The sequence below is a fragment of the Cyprinus carpio genome, chromosome B16, assembly GCF_018340385.1.
Source record: "Cyprinus carpio isolate SPL01 chromosome B16, ASM1834038v1, whole genome shotgun sequence".
NCBI classification, from domain to species: domain Eukaryota; kingdom Metazoa; phylum Chordata; class Actinopteri; order Cypriniformes; family Cyprinidae; genus Cyprinus; species Cyprinus carpio.
The window spans coordinates 4547512-4565907 of record NC_056612.1 but is presented as its reverse complement, the minus strand read 5'-3'; the positions used below and the strand labels follow the sequence as shown (position 1 = coordinate 4565907).

At 36.8% G+C, this 18396-nt stretch overlaps 2 protein-coding genes across 5 annotated transcripts; one reads left to right on the top strand and one right to left on the bottom strand.

Annotated features, from left to right (window-relative positions):
• Positions 1-2026: 2026 nt before the first annotated feature.
• Positions 2027-6224, bottom strand: LOC109077117 (protein cornichon homolog 4). 2 transcript variants are annotated; one of them, XR_006156667.1, is made up of 6 exons: positions 6068-6224; positions 5870-5938; positions 4607-4719; positions 4380-4520; positions 3922-4290; positions 2027-3464 (listed from the first exon to the last, which is right to left on the bottom strand). XR_006156667.1 is itself a non-coding variant. In XM_019092731.2 (5 exons), the coding sequence occupies exons 1-5, from the start codon at positions 6134-6136 to the stop codon at positions 4263-4265; spliced, it is 420 nt and encodes a 139-aa protein (XP_018948276.1). In that variant the 5' UTR covers positions 6137-6224; the 3' UTR covers positions 2027-4262. The 2 variants fall into 2 exon arrangements, 1 of the variants encoding a protein (XP_018948276.1); XM_019092731.2 differs by having other exon boundaries at positions 2027-4290.
• A 1948-nt stretch (positions 6225-8172) lies between these two features.
• On the top strand, positions 8173-17953 carry LOC109076110 (fasciculation and elongation protein zeta-2-like). Of its 3 annotated transcripts, XM_019091912.2 has the most exons (9): positions 8173-8521; positions 9845-9953; positions 10034-10150; positions 11011-11134; positions 11204-11454; positions 12722-12802; positions 14151-14226; positions 14339-14404; positions 16241-17953. In XM_019091912.2, the coding sequence occupies exons 1-9, from the start codon at positions 8223-8225 to the stop codon at positions 16255-16257; spliced, it is 1140 nt and encodes a 379-aa protein (XP_018947457.2). In that variant the 5' UTR covers positions 8173-8222; the 3' UTR covers positions 16258-17953. The 3 variants fall into 3 exon arrangements, with proteins under 3 accessions (XP_018947457.2, XP_018947458.2, XP_042596330.1); XM_019091913.2 differs by lacking the exon at positions 12722-12802; XM_042740396.1 differs by having other exon boundaries at positions 11011-11454.
• The last annotated feature ends 443 nt before the right edge of the window (positions 17954-18396 follow it).

Here is an 18396-nt window from a genome sequence, read left to right as displayed (position 1 = left end):
GCCCTCCAGGAACTGAGTTCGATTAGCCGGGTTTCCATCCAATGTTGCAAATTTAACTTATGAGCAAGACTGGAATATCACATAAAACATTTGCGAACAAGCATCGTTTCCATCCAACAAGTCAAAGAGAACAAAATCGCCACTTCCTGATTAACTGGCACTGTAAATCACTAAGAAAAGTAGGAGAATATAATAATTTTCATATATAATAAATTACTTGCGCCTCAGAATAAGCAGACGAAACACAATGAATGCGTTCATTGCTTTCGGAAGTGGATGATGATGTTTGGGAATGCAGTCGTGTAAGACATTTCTGGGAGGCAATTATACCTCTAATTATAATATTGTGGAAAAGTTCATTTATTTCAGTAATTCAACTCAAATTGTGAAACTCGTATTCAATAAATTCAATGCACACAGACTGAAGTAGTTTAAGACTTTGGTTCTATTAACTGTGATGATTTTGGCTCACATTTAACAAAAACCCATCAATTTATCTCAACAAATTAGAATATGGTGACATGCCAATCAGCTAATCAACTCAAAACACCTGCAAAAGTTTCCTGAGCCTTCAAAATGGTCTCTCAGTTTTGGTTCACTAGACTACACAATCATGGGGAAGACTGCTGATCTCACAGTTGTCCAGAAGACAATCATTGACACCCTCCACAAGGAGGGTAAGCCACAAACATTCATTGCCAAAGAAGCTTGCTGTTCACAGAGTGCTGTATCCAAGCATGTTAACAGAAGTTAAGTGGAAGAAAAAAGTGTGGAAGAAAAAGATGCACAACCAACCAAATTTGGCTACAGCTGTCGTATTCCTCTTGTTAAGACACTCTTGAACCACAGACAACATCAGAGGTGTCTTACCTGGGCTAAGGAGAAGAAGAACTGGACTGTTGTCCAGTGGTCCAAAGTCCTCTCTTCACATGAGAGCAAGTTTTGTATTTCATTTAGAAACCAAGGTCCTAGAGTCTGGAGGAAGGGTGGAGAAGCTCATTTGATGACAGACTTTGCTTGTGTATTTCCGAATGACCATAACAATATTTCAGATGCTGTGGAATGAGATCGGTCCGCTGGTTAGTCAGGTTTTGCCATTCCATAGAGGAGTCACATGCCTTTTTTGATGCGCTTGGAGGAATTTATTCGCAAAATTTATTTCCATCCCCCTTATTCGCATCAACCCTTTTTCGCACGTCAAAAACCACCTCAAGCGATTGTAAAAACTTTTTTGCGAATTAAGGGATTTTTATTCCAAATTCAGCATTTCCATCACTTGATTCTGATGCGATACTACAAAATGCGCATAAAAGCAGGGTGATGGAAACCCAGTTATTGACACCCCTCGCAGCTTCTCATACCTCTGATCCTCAGCACCACCAACAGAGGTGAGGGTGGCCAATGCTGAAGAGTTGAGGGGGTATGGCACAACCTAGTACAATCATTGTGAACTTCAGGAAGGAACGGGGCAGGTTTTTTCCAACTTGCTGCAGCCCTAAAGGGACCAAGTGAGAGGGTGCTGGTCTTTGTGGGAAAAGAGCACTGGGGAGTCCTCTCGCTGTGGGGAGATTGAGACTTATGAGATCTGAGCTGAACTGAGCTCACTCAGACCCATCTGTTTGTGACTCTTGCTCTCGCAGTGACAGCAGCCTCTGGATGGGCTTTGCCCAAACAGGCAATGCACATTTGAATGCAGGAGTGCTCTGCATGTGCCACATTTGTGGTGAGGCATTTTGTAACAAATGGCACAAGAACTATGCTCTCTCAGGTGAAATATGCTCTTATAGTTTTGCCGGATAGCCGTGGAGAAGCACTGTTCTCAGCTGCGAGAGCTGGCAGCACCATGATCAGCTGCTGGGGCTCTTCTACGGCGAGGAGGAAGGCTGCTTCTTTATCTAATTCTCGGGAGTTGAGGAGATTATCTTCACGTTGACAGAGAAAGATTATGATGGAATGGCATTCAGCGCTGGATTGTGAATCATAATGTGCAATTAACTGAATTTGAATGAATTGTGAAAACATGCTATTCAAGATCATCTTTTTATTTAATAATCCCCACAAATGCAAAATTCAAAAGAACCTAATAAAACTGATGACAGATCTAACATGCTTACAAACCAAACCCTCTCAAACGATGAGACATGAACAGCTATTGAACAGAGTTATTCAACGCAGAACACTGACTGATAAAACTCAAAGAAGATCATGTGACGCTGCGTAGTGTTTGAACAAAACCCTGCTTACCCAGCATTCATCAACCTCTAGAATGGTGAATCCACAATTCAAAATCAGAGAAAAATATCTTGTGTAAAGAAAATAACACCCGTTTTTAAGGATCATTTAGATTTTTTGTAAAGTATTTCCTCGATTAAGCTTTGATTTTAAATCAAGAGGCAGCACAGTAAATACTATGATACATAAATACAAAACATTTTTATGATTTAAATTTGATGAACCTTGACAACTGAATATTTATTACTGTAATTAAAACAAAAAGACTAAAACATACAGACACACTAATGAAAATTCTGTAAGAAAAATGTGCTTAATTTTCATTAAAATAACATTTAAAAATATCTTAATGGTTCTAAACATTGCCTTCAGTTTCTTTAAACAAAATATCATTTATTTCTTGTGATTTTGGGGTACAGGTTTTGTGAGATTCACCCCTACATGGATGAAATTTCACTTAAACATCAACAAATATCAGCTTGTCTGATCTGATAAAACTCTGACTCGTTCTTGAACATCATAAAAAGCAGGAGACACAAAAATCAATGATATCTGCTCAAAACAAGCCATTGAAATGTCATTAGCAGGAAGTTGGTGAAACGGCTCAGATGTGATTCAGAGAGGCTGTGATGAACACATTAGTGCTTGTTCTGGTTATTCTAGAGTTCCTCTGAGTCACACGCCATTCATCTGTAAACAGGTTCACATACACAGACAACACTTCCAATAACAGACAGTTTACAAAAGCATGCAAGTGGATGAGGATGAGGGAAAAAAAATAAAAATCATGAAACTTAAGAACATGTCCAGCTCATCAAAACAAAAATAATGCATATATTTTAAACCATTAAGACTTCTTGCATTGACATTTAAGCGACAGTTAAGGATGTTTTGATTCTAATTTGTCATTATTATTGTAATGTAAAAAAAAAAAAAAACTGTTTCTCATTGCTGTAAAAAAGACAATATTTAAATCATAAAAACTGTAATTGGTAATACATGTGCATCACAGTAATAGTTGTACCATTTAACTTTTATTTTAAAACAAAAACATGGAGTGTACTAAGAATTATGAAAAAAAAAAAGACCTTACATTAATGACGATGTGCTTAATTGTCATAAAAATAATCTTGGTCCTAAAACAGGCTTTGTTATCTTTATATTCTGCCAAGGGATGGAAAAAATTAGAATGTAGTTTATATCTCATAATTCAGACTTTGTATCTTGCAATTCTGAGAAAGAAAAAAAAAAGTCAGAATTGTTAGAAACTAGACTTTTTTCCTCACAATTCCGCAATTGCAAGTTTAGTTTTTATTTTTTAATCACATAATTGGAATATTTGCAATTCAGACTTTTTGTGAGTTCATTCTGAGTTTTTATCTCGCAATGCTGTACGTGAAAAACAATGTTCGAAATGTACAATACGAACTCAGAACTGTTCTGTAAAATCTTGCAATTCTGAGGGGAAGAGGTGATAATTATGAAATATATTCCGACTTTGTTTCTCACAATTCAGGCTTTTTTTTTTTTTTTGCAATTACAATTTGTCAAGTTCAGAATCTCGGAATTCTGAAACAAAATCCTCATATATCTCAAAATTCTAAGTTTACATCTAGCTCTCTCATTTACTCTCTCAGAATTGCAAGTAAAAAAAAAAAAAAATCAGAATTGTGTGATAGTCACAGTTACCTTTATTAGATTTTTTATCCAGTGGTGGAGACTGTGAGCTTGTTTTGTGAGCAGCTGCTGGTCAAACAGACGGCGAGTGATTCAGTGCGATTGTCTTGATGCTTCAGCCCTGAGAAGCAGTGCAAGATTCAGAGAAACCACAGTGAGGTACAGACACGTGACGGGACGAGAGCGCCTGCGGGGGGGTTGTGGTCCGCAGACGAGCCGTTTCTGGGGGTCTTTAGTGAGGATGTGTTGAGGAGAGCTGGGCTGATCTTCTGATTGGGATGCATGGAGATCATTCACTATATGTAAAGGCCAGTTCATGATTTGGCAGTTTGTGTTGTGAAGACGCTTGCGGGTCAGTCGTTGATGAGAGCCAGGATCATGCTGCAAAACAGAGAAAATAAACCTCATTTACACACTCGACATTAACTCTACAGCAGCTGTTAGCAGCTCTTTAGTTTTGTCAGTTTTACCTGTACAGGTAGATGAAGAAGCAGAGGAGGTGGAAGCCCAGTTTGATCATGGCTTCCTTCATGTGGGACTTGAGCTGGCCTCTGTTGTGGATCTCTGTGGGATCGTACACTCCCATGTTCCCCATGGGAACCTTGACGTATCTGTTCACACACATCGACAGTTAGCTGGAGCGTTCCTCGGGTGTATGTGTGCAGTGTGAGAGCTCGGTGGGATCGGGCTGAATCACCTGTAAACGTTCCAGGAGGCCACGGGGAGGTTGAGCAGGAACACAAACCAGTGCATGGAGACCAGCATCAGGACCGTGGCCAGAGCCTGAGCGATCATCTCAGGAATGACCCACTGAACACACAACATCAGCTCTTTTACATTCAGATAGGAATATACAGAGAGCACTTCCAACGCTATTTATAAAGTACGTTTGATTTGTTCTGAAAAGGGAAATCTTCAAATAATAGCAATGCACTAACAATCACGTTCAGTTCAATTTAAATCACATTCCTCGGCTGAAATGATACACTACCAGTCAAAACAGTAAGATTAGTAAGAGCAGTAATAATGTGAAATATTTTTACTATTTGAAATAACTGAATATATTTTAAAATTGTAATTTATTTCTGTGATGCGCAGCTGTATTTTCAGCATCATTACTCCAGTCTTCAGTGTCACGTGATCTTCAGAAATCATCCAAAGATCAGCATTTTCAATACTTTTATTTAGCAAGGATGTGTTAAACTGATCAAAAGTGAAGATAAAGACATTTATAATGTTGCAAAAGATTTCTATTTTGGTTAAATGCTGTTCCTTTCTACATCCTATTCAGCAAAGAAACCTGAAAAAAAAAAGAAAAATAAATCTACTCTGCTGTTTTCAGCATTGGTAATAATCAGAAATGTTTCTCGAGCAGCAAATCAGTATATTATTATGATTTCTGAAGATCATGTGACACTGAAGACTGGAGCAATGATGATGAAAATACAGCTGCACATCACAGAAATAAATTACACATTCACACAGAAAGCAGTTATTTTAAATAGTAAAAATATTTCTCAATATTACTATGGTTGCTGTATTTTTGGATCAAATATATGTAGCCTTGGTGAGCAGAAGAGTCTTGCTTAAAAAAATATTACAAATCTTACTGTATATATGCAATAATTTCACATGAATTTCCGGTTGCCCTTTGCTTTAATGACAGAAAGCCTGGAGCTGAGCAAAACCTGAGCTCATGTTCTCCAGCACACCTTTTAAAGCATGAACACACGGTCTGTAAATCATAATCAATCAAAAATTCACTTAATTACAGGATTGGTGCAGAATCCTAATTTTTACAAACACTTTCTTAGCTGCATTTGATTTGCTCAGTGTTTAAGTAAACAAACAACAACAGCTCAGAGTCGTGCTTTCAGATGATGAACCCCACTGTACACATCTGCTGGTGTTCTCGAATGAATGAATGAACTGTAAAGACAGGAATGTGCCATAGACTCACTTTGTTTAACTTGGAGCAGCAGGCTCGAGCGTTGATGTAGTCACACTCCAGATCAGACAGAGTGATGATCTGCGCGCGCGGTTCAGGAAACACACACACAACACTGAACACAGCACAGGTTCAGTCGAGCCTAGAGGAACACACATTATACAGAGAACTCATCCTGACAGACAAACCCCGCGAGCTCGTGAAGGATACCAAATACACGGAGAGGAAGATTAAAGCACAGCAGTCGACGAGGGATGAAATGAACACGGCTGCCTCCATCTTTGCGCGTCCGCTTTCGCCGCTTCCGGTTGTTTCTTCCCGCGGTGCTGCAGCGTCAGTGTGGAGTCACTATCGCCCCCTTCCGGAGGAACCGAGTCCTGCAACAACACGCCGCTGCCTCACGAGCAGTCGGGAAGTAACTAGTTACATGCAACTAATTTACTTACAAAATAAATTTAATTGTAATCAGTTACAGTTACTGAGGAAAAATGCGTAATTGACTTACAGTTACTTAGGAAAATGTTAACCATTACCAAAGGGGTTACATCTGATTTTTGTTTTCACACACACCCAGATACAGATTTAATTGATTTATTTTATATATTGCAGCAGCTGCTCTAATATACGAGACATCAATGTTTCAGGAGTTTAGGACACATGCTTATTCCATAAATGTTTTATTTCCTATTTGGGTTTATGTATATAGCCTACTTTTTTCTTTTCTTTTTTTTTTTTTTTTTTTTTTAAGCCAGTGTTTCCTGTCATAGCTATGCAAAGATTTGATTTCAGAAACAGTACCAAAGCTGTTTCTTGTTATGGTTTTATTTAACCTCAGAATGATCTCAAATAAGTCTTATTTTGTGGTGGCTGTGCTTTCTAATGAAAACATTAGAAATTTAGAAAAGTAATCAAGAAGTAATCGAAATGTAATCAGTGACATTACTTTAATAAAATAATTTAAATACACTACTTATTACATTTTAGATGGGGTTGTGATCTGTAACCTATTACATTTCCAAAATAACCATCCCAACACTGCTCACAAGATAATGTACTTTTATGACTTGCATGAAAAACTCAACATATCTCAATAATTAAAAATAAAATCATAATAGTGTCAAAAACCATTAAAATGAACAAATAAATGAACAAACAAAGGCAAAACAATTGTTTAAATAATTTGCCTTAAATTGTTTTGGATGTGTTTAAACCTGCTATACACAAATAGTTCTAGTATGTTTTATTGTATTATTTCTGCTATTTATTTATTAATTCATCTTTTTATTAGTTAATCTTGTCAAATCCGACAAATTCTCACTTCACTCCAAATGCTCTCACTGAACTATGACTCGCTTACAGAACAGATGAGTACAGCTGGAGAAACTCTGATTCAAAGTGACTCATGAGTCATTAGGTCAGTTCCGTCTATTAACACTAAAGATTCGACTCAACAGAAAAGTTCATTCATGAATCGGACAACCATAGAAACGTGAACTTCTATCTAAAACATAAAACTAGTATTTCCAAACAGAAAGTGCAAGATTTCACTTTTTTTTAATTTGATCGCATAAATATGATAAATTCAGACATTTATAATATACACCATTTTAATCATTCTAAATTATGGATAGTTTTAGGCATTCATATTTTTATTTTCATTGCGGTACAAAAACTATATATTTAAATATAGCTAGCTCTTTGACACATTTTTTTTTTTTAATTATAATTAATATTAATTTTTATTACAAAACCCACAAAAATTTCCATGTTTATACAAGTAAAATGTCTCGTTGCATTATAAAATCCATACATTGATATTCCAGTTATTTATATATATTCCAATTCATCAAATACTTAACAAAGGTATGATTAACAGTCCTACAATCTTACTATGACGAAGGCATGTCTCATTAATATTAATTACGCAAAGCGAGGTTCATTCAACGGGTTTAACCAGATATATTATAATTATTATTATTATTATTATTATTAGTAGTAGTAGTAGTAGTAGTATACCTTCAAGCCTGTTTGGTTTACCTGCAAAACATACATTGAATGAAATTTATGAATAATAATTCGTTTACGCTTCTGGACTCTGAAGGTTTCTACCAGAGCCGTTGAGAAATTATTATTATTATTATTATTATTATTATTATTATTATTATTATTGTACCTTCAAGCGGGTTTTGTTTAACTTTGGCTGCGAAGCATACGTCGACAGAACCTCATGAATATTAATTATACTACGCCGCACTACTAAGAATTCTACTAAGCACAACAATTATCTAATAAATAATATTCATGAGCCTTTTCTCCCTACTAAGTAGGCTTCGTCGGAACCGAGCACATCTCTCCAGTCGCAGTTATGGCGGAGCCTTCGGCTCGAGGAGATGATGGCGATTGGCAGGATTTTAACGAATTCAAGAGTGGAACGGGACGGAATATTCACATGGAGCGGGTTCGTGTGAACGCTGAAGAGATGTCGCTGCTGCTGGATGGGGTTTCTTTCCCAGAGCACGCGTTTGAGACCAGCCCTTACACGGAGGACATGATCACACACTTCGAGGAGAAGTTACAGTTATGCTTCCAAAACCTAAACCCTAAACCAGACGCGATAAATCCAGTGACGCCGATAAATGAGGATACGACCCTGAGATGCGATGAGTAAGTGAAGAAAAGCATGCATCAGTGTAATGCATTAATGTGCATCCTCATGCTTGTTATTTTCAGCAGTGACCAGTCCGAGCATAGTAGCGGCGTCTAATGAGTGCGCGAGTCATGACAGGAAGCTGCAATGGGATAAAATCTAATGCACCATGGTTCATCTCGTAAAATGTTCACAGATTATCGATAGACAAGAGTTTGATTATGATGTCAGCGCGCGCCGTGAAGAACCCCTGCATCAGCGGAGGTCACGTGACTGGATGTTGTTTACAGTGTCTCATGTATACAACCATGATTCATCATGAAGCAGAGCTGAAACAGCTGTACAGTAATAGTTTATACAAGCTACATGATGAGCAGATTAGTGCTGAAGTGAAGGTGCTTCAAATTATGAAGGTGTAAAAAGGTATAAAAGTTTACAGTAAAGGAAAGGTACTGCTCTAAAATGATTTCTTTTTATATAAAATATATATTTGACAAAATATTTCGGCAGCCGTTATTCGGGAATTGCTATAAAAAAAAAAACTTAAGTTACGTTGCAAATTTTAAGTTGATATCACAAAAATCGAGGTTGAATTATACCAAAAATAGCCACTGGGTGACACCCAAACTCCATTTATTTTTAAAAAATATATAATTACGTTAAAACTATATTACGTCCATCACAAAAGGATCACGTGACACTGGAGTAATAATGCTGAAAATTCAGCTTTGATCATGGGAATAAATTATATTTTAACATACATTCACATAAACACAGCTATTTTAAACTGTAATAATATTTCACAGTATAACCGTTTTCACTGTATTTCCAATCAAATAAATGCAGCCTGTATCAAGCAGAACAGACTTCTTTCAAAAACACTATCCCTTACCAGCCCAGATCTTCTGAGTGGTATTAAATGTGTTGTTTTATTTTATTTAAACTCGTACCATCCCCAGGAGACTGGCTTCCCAGCTGAGTCCTGGTCTCTTCCTCACAAACAGTCTTCCACATCTACTAGGTGTCCATCGCCACTGTTGCTTATTAAAGCAATAAGCCCCAAGAAGCCGTGGTTTACAGTGAATTTATAACAGCTAAGGGGCGCTGATGCGAAGCGGAGATCAAATAAAGTGTAATGATATTAATAAAAACAGTATTCTTCCACCAAACAATGTAGTTCCTCAGAATCAGTAGAGGTTGCAACTAAGTTGTACCAAATGTAAAAAATTAGCCATGTGAATGAGTTTGAAAACATTTTATATCTGCATGCACTTGAAGGGTTGGTGGCTCCTCTGTGTGTGAATGGGGTTTTGCTCATCGACTCCCTCTCCTCCGCGCAGGATCTGGAAGGCTCTCACAGATAACTACGGCAGTGTCATGCCTGTGGACTGGAGTCAGTCTAAAGCTCGCTCGCTTCACCTCTCAGCGCTGAGCATTGAGGACAGACCGGTGAGTCTCAGTCTCCAGCCTGTGTCCTGCCAGAGACAGCTTTCAGCCCGCAGTAACTCTTCCTCTGTCTCGTCCTCCAGCGGATGGAGAGTGTGAACCTGGACCTGTCTGATGATGAGGACCTGAGGGAGCAGATGGACACGCACTCCATCATCGTGTCCTGCATCAGCGAGGAACCGCTGCTCACTGCTGAACAGGTGCGGACCCAACCTCCACGTCATTCACAGAGCTCTACAGTCAACCAGTAACCAGAAAACACTGGACAGCTTCGGCCAAGCAAATGCTTTTCAACTGTAATTAAAGATTTTATTATTTTTTAAAAAGAATACAATAATAATAAGTATTCATACGGTGCCTTTCCAGAGCTCATGGACACTTTACTTTTGAGAACCAGCAGGGAAATGAACATCAGTATTACAAACAAACATTAGAATACTACAAGAATAATACTTAGACATGAATACTTTTATTTACCAAGGATGCAAAGTGACAGTAAAAAAACATTAATGATGTTTCAAAAGATTTCAAATAATTGTTCTTTTGAACTTTCTATCCCTCAAAGAATTCTGGAGGGGTTTACACTTTTAATAAATTGCTTGGGCTTTTTGTGAATTAGACATGCTTTTTGATTACTGAAATTAAATTCATCTATTAAAATGGAATCCGGAAAAATTAAAACAGAAAAAAGATCATTTCGAAAAATGTTATTTTCTTTAAAAAAAATTTTTTTTATTCCAGAATAAAAAATAAAAAGGTAATCGCGTCTCTTTATCTCACAATTAGTTAGTCGCGAGATATAACAAATTTCCTAATTCCTAGGGCCCTAAAAGTATTACGGTTTCCAGAAAAATGATCAAAAACCTGAAATAAAATAAAATAAAATAAAATTAAATTATTAAACATATTTTAAAGACTTGAGTAACGGATGCTGAAAATTCTGCTTTGCTATCCCAGGAGTAAATCACATTTTAAATAATATTCATATACAGTTATTTTAAATTGCATAATATTTCACGATATTTGTACTGTTTTTGATCAAATCTGAATGCATCTTCAGGTGATTGAGGAGCTCGAGGAGCTCATGCAGGACTCCCCGGAGCTGGAATCAGAGCGGATGGCTCCACACTCAGAGCTCTCGCTCGTCTCTCAGAGGTCTCACAGCAGCCAGATGGACGAGGAGCGTGAGTACGTCCCTCTGGAGGTCCGGTGCAGGGCTGTGGAGGCGTGTCTGAGGTGTGCTCTCTGTGCAGGAGCGAGGCTGATGTCTGCGCTGGAGCTGAACGACGAGCTGGAGGACGTGGAGACGGCCATACGCAGGTATTCAGAGGAGCTCATCCAGCAGCTGGCCATCAGAGATGAGCTGGAGTTTGAGAAGGAGGTGAAGAACAGCTTCATCTCAGTACTCACAGACGTACAAAACCGGCAGAAGCTCCACCGAGAGATGCTGAGGAAGAAGAGGAAAGTGAAGAACGCGTCTGGATCAGAGAGACTGCCCTCTTCTGTGAGTAGCTACACTGGGACGTCTAGCAGAAGTACTTGTGTTTTTTGTAAATATTTTTAATATATATGCTTTTTGTCTGTGTATTTATATATACAGAATAAATATACACAGTACTCACACATATATTATGTAAACACAAACTTTTATTTTGGATGTGATTAATCGTTTGACAGCACTAGTCTTTTGTCAAAATTGACCCTATGTGTTTTCTTAAGGCAAGTCACTCCAGGCACAACTGTTTCTTTTCCTTGTACTGGTCACTTTTGAGATTTTTGGCTTCGTAACGTGTTGTTTCAGACAAGTGGAAAGAAAACATCCAAAATGCACTTCAAAATTTACAATCCATCAAATTATGACAATCAAGTTGTTCCAAACCTGTATGAATTTCCTTCTTTTGTTGAACATTAAAGATATTTTGAAGAGTGTTCATAACCAAACAGTTTCTGGTCCCCAATGACTTCCATAACATATATATGTATATTCTCCAAATTATGGAAGTGAATGGGGACCATCATCTGTTTGGTGAGTAAATGATGACAGAATTTACATTTTCGGGTTAACTATTCTTGGGTAAAGTGTTTATCTTATTGAACAAATTATGTATCAATTTGCATCCAGATATTTCAATTACAAAGCAGATCTTTAAATCAGTAGCACTTAACACCAATTTTGAAGGTTTTTTTTTATTTTTTATAAAGGGGTTTGTTCATATATCATTTCCATGATTTTAGACATTTTAATTCTAAAAAGCATGTTTATTTTCTGGATGTGTTTTTGTGATTTGTAGAGTTATAAAATGAGAAAACCTCTTTTTAGAAAACGTTGTCAACATTTTTCCATAATCCACTTTTTAAAAACATAACTCTAATATGTCAGCAAAATCAAAGAAGATTTTTTAAACCTTGCTTTATCCAGTTTTCAGATTTCTTTTCAGGAAATGTATGTAAATTAGTGCATATTTAAATATGTAGTGCCTGATTTGCATATTTAAACCTGTCATCAACACAAATGGTAAACTGCGCTTGAGCATATTTGAGCTTTGTTTCGCCGTACTGTATTTGATGAGCTCTGTGTGTGTTTATATGTCGATGCCCATCACAACCCAAACACACTTTGAAACCCAAATCCAATCACAAGTGGCCGCTGGTCTTTCTGACGAGCTCTCTCTTCTTCCTCAGATACCTCTTGCTGTAGTTGATGTGATTTGCTTTCTCTTTCATTCTGTTCTTTCTGTTCTTTCTCTCTCTCTTCTGTTCTGTGCCTGTAGCGCTTCAGCATGGAGGGAATCTCGTCTGCCATTCAGAATGGCTTTCGCCACACTTTTGGCAGTGTGGGCGGGGAGAAACAGGTGCCTTTATCTCTCGCTTTCTCTCTTCTGCTCTTCTGGGAGTGTTGAATCTGCTCCAGATATTCCCATCTAATACAGTATCTGCAGAAACCTTGCCAGCTGGATACCGCTTATCTTTTGGCCATTATAGGTGTTCTGTCAATCAGGTTACTTAGTTGTATTTCATGTAAATGTATCTGTTCACCATAATAGAGATCTTACATTATATACAGTACAGGTCAAAAGTTTGGAAACATTACTATTTTTAATGTTTTTGAAAGAAGTTTCTTCTGCTCATCAAGCCTGCATTTATTTGATCAAAAATACAGAAAAAAAAAAATGTAATATTGTGAAATATTATTACAATTTAAAATAATTGTTTTTAAATTTATTATACTTTAAATTAGTTAATTAAATTATTTAAATTAAATTATTTCTGTGATGCAAAGCTGAATTTTTAGGATCATTATCACATGATCCTTTAGAAATCATTCTAATATGATGATTCATTATCAAAGTTGGAAACAGTTTTCTGCTGCTTAATATTTTTTTTCAGAACATGTGATACTTTTTAGGATACTTTGATGAATAAAAAGTAAAAAAAAAAAAAAAAAAAAAAAAAAAAGCTATGTTTTTAAAATATAAATATTTTGTAATAACAATATACACTACTGGTCAGTAATTTGGGGTCAGTAATTTTTTTTTTCTTTCTTTTTTTTAAATAAAATCAATACTTTTATTCAGCAAGGATGTGTTAAATTGATAAAAAGTGATGAAATAAGAAAATATATTATTACAATATATATTATTAGAATTTTTATTTTTATTTTGAATAAATGCAGTTCTTTTTAACCTTTTATTCATCAAATATATTAGACAGCAGAACTGTTTCCAACACTCATAATAAATCAGAATATTAGAATGATTTCTAAATGATCATGTGATAGACTGGATGTTACATGTGACACTGAAGGCTGGAGTAATGATGCTGAAAAAATCAGCTTTGCATCACAGGAATAATTTTTTTTTGTAAGTATATTCAAATAGAAAAACTATTATTTTAAGTTGTAATAATATTTCACAATATTACTGTTTTTTTCTGTATTTTTGATCAAATAAATGCAGGCTTGATGAGCAGAAGAGACTTCTTTCAAAAACATTAAAAATAGTAATGTTTCCAAACTTTTGACCTGTACTGTATATATATACATCTTCATTGTTGTTGCATCACAAAATACTACCGTGATTGCAGAAATCTATATAAAGAGATTGTGCATTTTAAGTGATTTTCCAAGACTGTGCAGATGTTTTGAGACGAATCCGTGTCTGTGTGGCATGTTCAACCCTTCTCATCTGTGCTTTTATTCAGTACGTAACAACAGTCATCCCTTACGAGAGAAAAGACGGACCGCCGTCACTCCAAGACCTTCAGATCTTTACCAAAAGTGAGACTCTGTGCTTTTATTCAACATGAATACCCTGTTTTCTCTGCTGCAGGTTGTTAGTAGCACGTACGTACTTTAAATCATGTCATTGTTAACCTTTTCTTTCCTACAGTTTTAGAAGCCATGAGAGATGAGAGCGATAAAGTCCCAAGCCTCCTCACAGACTACATCCTCAAAGGTAGCAACAGTAACAAAAAGTCAGAATTTGAAAGAAAGAGAATCAGCATTGTGAGATGAAATGTGTGTTTTTTTAGCTTATTTATGGTCCTTTTTTTTGCACATTTTGATTCAGATTTAAAGATTGATCTGTTTGCTCTCAGTTTAGTTCTGAATGACAGAATAGTGATCGTGTAGATGTTGTTATTTTGCTCCGCTCACATTTAAGCTGTTCGCTGTCTGCATGGCATCTTCTCATCTGCTGATGTGAGGTTTGTAAGAGATGTAATGATGAGCATTTAGATCACACTGTGCCTGTGTTTGCTATATAATGTGTCTACCTGCCGTTACTATAGCAACGGATAGCATTGACTGCTGAGTGACTTACACTCTTCCTCTAAACGTAGCTGTTATCAGTAAACCCTGCGTCTGAGTCAGTTTAGTCTCTTTTTAGTGGCCCAACACATGTCTAAGGAAAAGAATTATGAATTCTGGCATTATATAATGTGTATGACTTTTATATACACTACTGTTCATAAGAAGTCTCTTCTGCTCACCAAGGCTGCGTTTTTAATCAAAAATACAGTAATATTGTGAAGTATTATAATGATTTAAACTAACTGTATTTTGTGTTACTATACTGTAAATGTAATTCATAGCTGTGATTTATATCAATTACATTTTAATATATATTCACATAGAAAACAGCCAACAAAAAAAACAAAAATATATAAATTTTAAAAATACATCACTTTTTATACCAAATAAATTCAATATCAAATAAATGCAGCCTTGGTGAGCAGTGGAGACTTCTTTCAAAAACATTTTATTCCAATAATGCTTAACTTTTGACCAGTAATGCAGAATCTTTGATGACTCTTTTGTATGGCTTCAGAAGTGTGCTTGAATTGTAGCATCTCTACTTTTTATAGTGTTTTTGGATTTTTTTAGGATCCTGACAGACATGATGACTATAAACTGTTGCATTGGGAAAAAAAGCAGCGTTAAAGGGATACATCACCTCAAAATGAAAATTTTGTCATTAATCACTTACCCCCATGTCGTTCCAAACCCGTAAAAGCTTAGTTTGTCTTCAGAACACAATTTAAGATATTTTGGATGAAAACCGGGAGGCTTGTGACTGTCCCATAGACTGGCAAATAAATAACAGTGTCAAGGTCCATAAAAGTATGAAAGTCGTTGTCAGAATACTCCATCTGTCATCAGACGTGCAATCTGGGTTATATGAAGCACCGGGAACACTTTTTGTAAGCGAAAAAATAAATAAAGACTTTATTCAACAATTCCTTTGTCAACAGTGTCCTCTGTGTCTCTCCAAATCACTGTATGCTGTGTATGCTCTTCTGTGTCATCCGTGCAAGAAGGATGCGCTGTTTCTACATGTATTTAGCTTTGATTTGAAAGAAAACAGTGCATCCTTGTGGTGCGGATGATACAGAAGAGCATACACAGCATACGGTGATTTGGAGAAACACAGAGGAGAGGAATTGTTGAATAAAGTCTTTATTTTTGTTTGTGTACAAAAAGTATTCTCGTCGCTTCATAATGTTGGTAGATGGAGTATTCTGACGATGAGTTTCATACTTTCCTGGACCTTGACACTGTTATTTATTTGGCAGTCTATGGGACAGTCACAAGCCTCCCGGTTTTCATCCAAAATATCTTAAATTGTGTTCTGAAGACGAACAAAGCTTCTATGGGTTTGGAACGACAATTTCATTTTGGGGTGGAGTAACCCTTTAAGATTCTTCAGAAAATCTCCTTTAGTTTCTCCCTTTACTGTAACATATAAGCAGACACTCATCTGGTGATTTTGATCATGGTTTCTCTTTTACAGTGCTCTGCCCCACGTAGAGAGAGGCTCGTCTCTGCAGCGTCCCTGGAGGGAGTTACTCACTGTGTTCCTCAGATTTTACCTTCTTCTCACTGCATGATGTGTGTTCGACTTCAGTTCTTCTGTACTGATGTGATGGTCTGTACTGTGCCTGTTTTCCCGCACATGGCAGTTTGCAGTATTCAGTGTTTGTGTGACTGGAGGAAAAATCCAGATCTGGACTGTAGGACTCGTCTCAGTGTAAATGTCCACCTTATTTTGCAGCTTAGAAAGGTCATTTCTGTGAATGTGTGAGACTTCTGATCCATTAGCTGCTGCAGGTAAATACAGTATATACAAGAAAAACAACATGCAAGAAACAGTAAAACTATTTGCACTATAATCCACTGTGTTTAAGACTGTGATAATAAAATAATATGATAACAAATACCAGTTTGAAATATCAAGCAGCAAACTAGACTGCTGTAAGGGCTAGAAGAGCAGGACATGAATGACACCGGAAGCCTCACACATTCAAGTTATAAACAGCTGCATCCGTTCCTACAGTAAAAATGAGGTGGACAGTATTAACGTACTAATGCAGCGCGAGTCCCGTCTGAGAGAGATGTGGCTTGTATGATCTAAAACAGTGGTTCTCAACTGGTGGGTCACAATATTTATCTGCAGGCCTGTTCTAATAAATAATTAATAATAATTATAGTATAAATCAATAAAAAGTCATTAAAATAGCATACAAATAATGTAACTTAGACACACTATATGTGACACTTTTGCTCATATCATATTAATAATTTGACATATTTTGTGTGTGTGTGTGTGTGTGTCAGATCTTCTCTCTTACCGTGTCTTGAACATGAAAGCATGAAAAAATTGAATATGTGAATTCTGGGTCTAATTCAAGTTGGGAAGGAATCAATATGAACTATTTGCAAATAATATTTAAAACACATGCACTATAATTTGTTGAAAACACGACGTTTCTCGTCTCGTCACATTCAGTTAGGAAGTACGTTAATCTTGTAAATGATACCGTATTTTCAATTCAAAATGGCCATATTTACAAAAACAGAGTTGAGCAGTTTGTATCCCTGGATATTACTGTTGTTTAACATTTCTATCGTAAAACATTTCAAATATTGAATGTTCGGTACCTCTCTGCTTTTGTGAACCGTTAAGCTCCGCCTACTTTGATTTGATTGGCCATCGCAGTCATTTGAAAACATTTTGTCATCCTAACAACAAACAGAGCACTGTGTAACGGAGAGCAGCAGATCAGTGCAAGAGTTTACAACATTAGGGGGACAGTTTGGCCATTTCTAATCACTGGGGAGGACTTGTCCCTCTTACTGTCTTTGGTGGTTACCGTCCTGGTCCTGATGCAAACCCAGATGAGAACCGCTGATGTAAAGCATGCTGTATTACTGTTCCAATCCTACGGATTGATTAGTTGTCCTGTAACATGTGCACTTACTGTTCTTTTAAACGTGTGCTGTTTTGCTCAGACTGACTGAACTCCAGCGAGTGAATCAGCTGATAATGCCTTACATAACTAAACATCTATTCACTCGCCTCCAGCTGAGCGTTACTCCAGTGCTTCTGCTGTTACGGTTGTGTGTTTGAATCTATGCACTGTGTGAAACAGACAGATCGGAGCGTATCTTCTTGACTTGAGACACATTGAGCCTTAAACAAATGAATAAATCTACATGCTGGTGAGATTGTGTTACCGTGCCAGTGTTTGAATGTACGGTCTGCTTGTGTGTCTGTTAAATGAACCCTTCACCCAGGACTCAGGACTCAGGACATCCGAGATGTAGATGAGTTTGTTTCTTCATCAGAACAGATTTGGACCATCACTTGCTCAGCAGTGGATCCTCTGCAGTGAATGGGTGCCATCAGAATGAGAGTCCGAACAGCTGATTAAAAACATCTCAATAATCCACAGCACTCCAGTCCATCAGTTTATTCAATTCGATTCAAGTTTATTTGTATAGTGCTTTTCATGATGCAAATCGTTGCAAAGCAGCTTTACAGGAAATTAAGTTTCTACAATATATTTAGTAGTAGCTTATCAGTGGTGACTATGTCAAGTTGATGTCCATATGACAGAAATGTATGGTAAAATTCAGTTAATGACGTAATCAGGCGATGAACACTGT

Coding starts and splice junctions, on each gene's coding strand:
- LOC109076110 (XM_042740396.1), top strand. CDS start 8,223: ATGGCGGAGCCTTCGGCTCGAGGAGATGATGGCGATTGGCAGGATTTT. Junction 11,455..12,721: donor CAGAGAGACTGCCCTCTTCT/GTGAGTAGCTAC, acceptor CTGTGCCTGTAG/CGCTTCAGCATGGAGGGAAT. Junction 14,227..14,338: donor CCTTCAGATCTTTACCAAAA/GTGAGACTCTGT, acceptor TCTTTCCTACAG/TTTTAGAAGCCATGAGAGAT.
- LOC109077117 (XM_019092731.2), bottom strand. CDS start 6,136: ATGGAGGCAGCCGTGTTCATTTCATCCCTCGTCGACTGCTGTGCTTTA. Junction 4,720..5,869: donor GCTGCTCCAAGTTAAACAAA/GTGAGTCTATGG, acceptor TTGTGTGTTCAG/TGGGTCATTCCTGAGATGAT. Junction 4,521..4,606: donor GCCTCCTGGAACGTTTACAG/GTGATTCAGCCC, acceptor GTGTGTGAACAG/ATACGTCAAGGTTCCCATGG.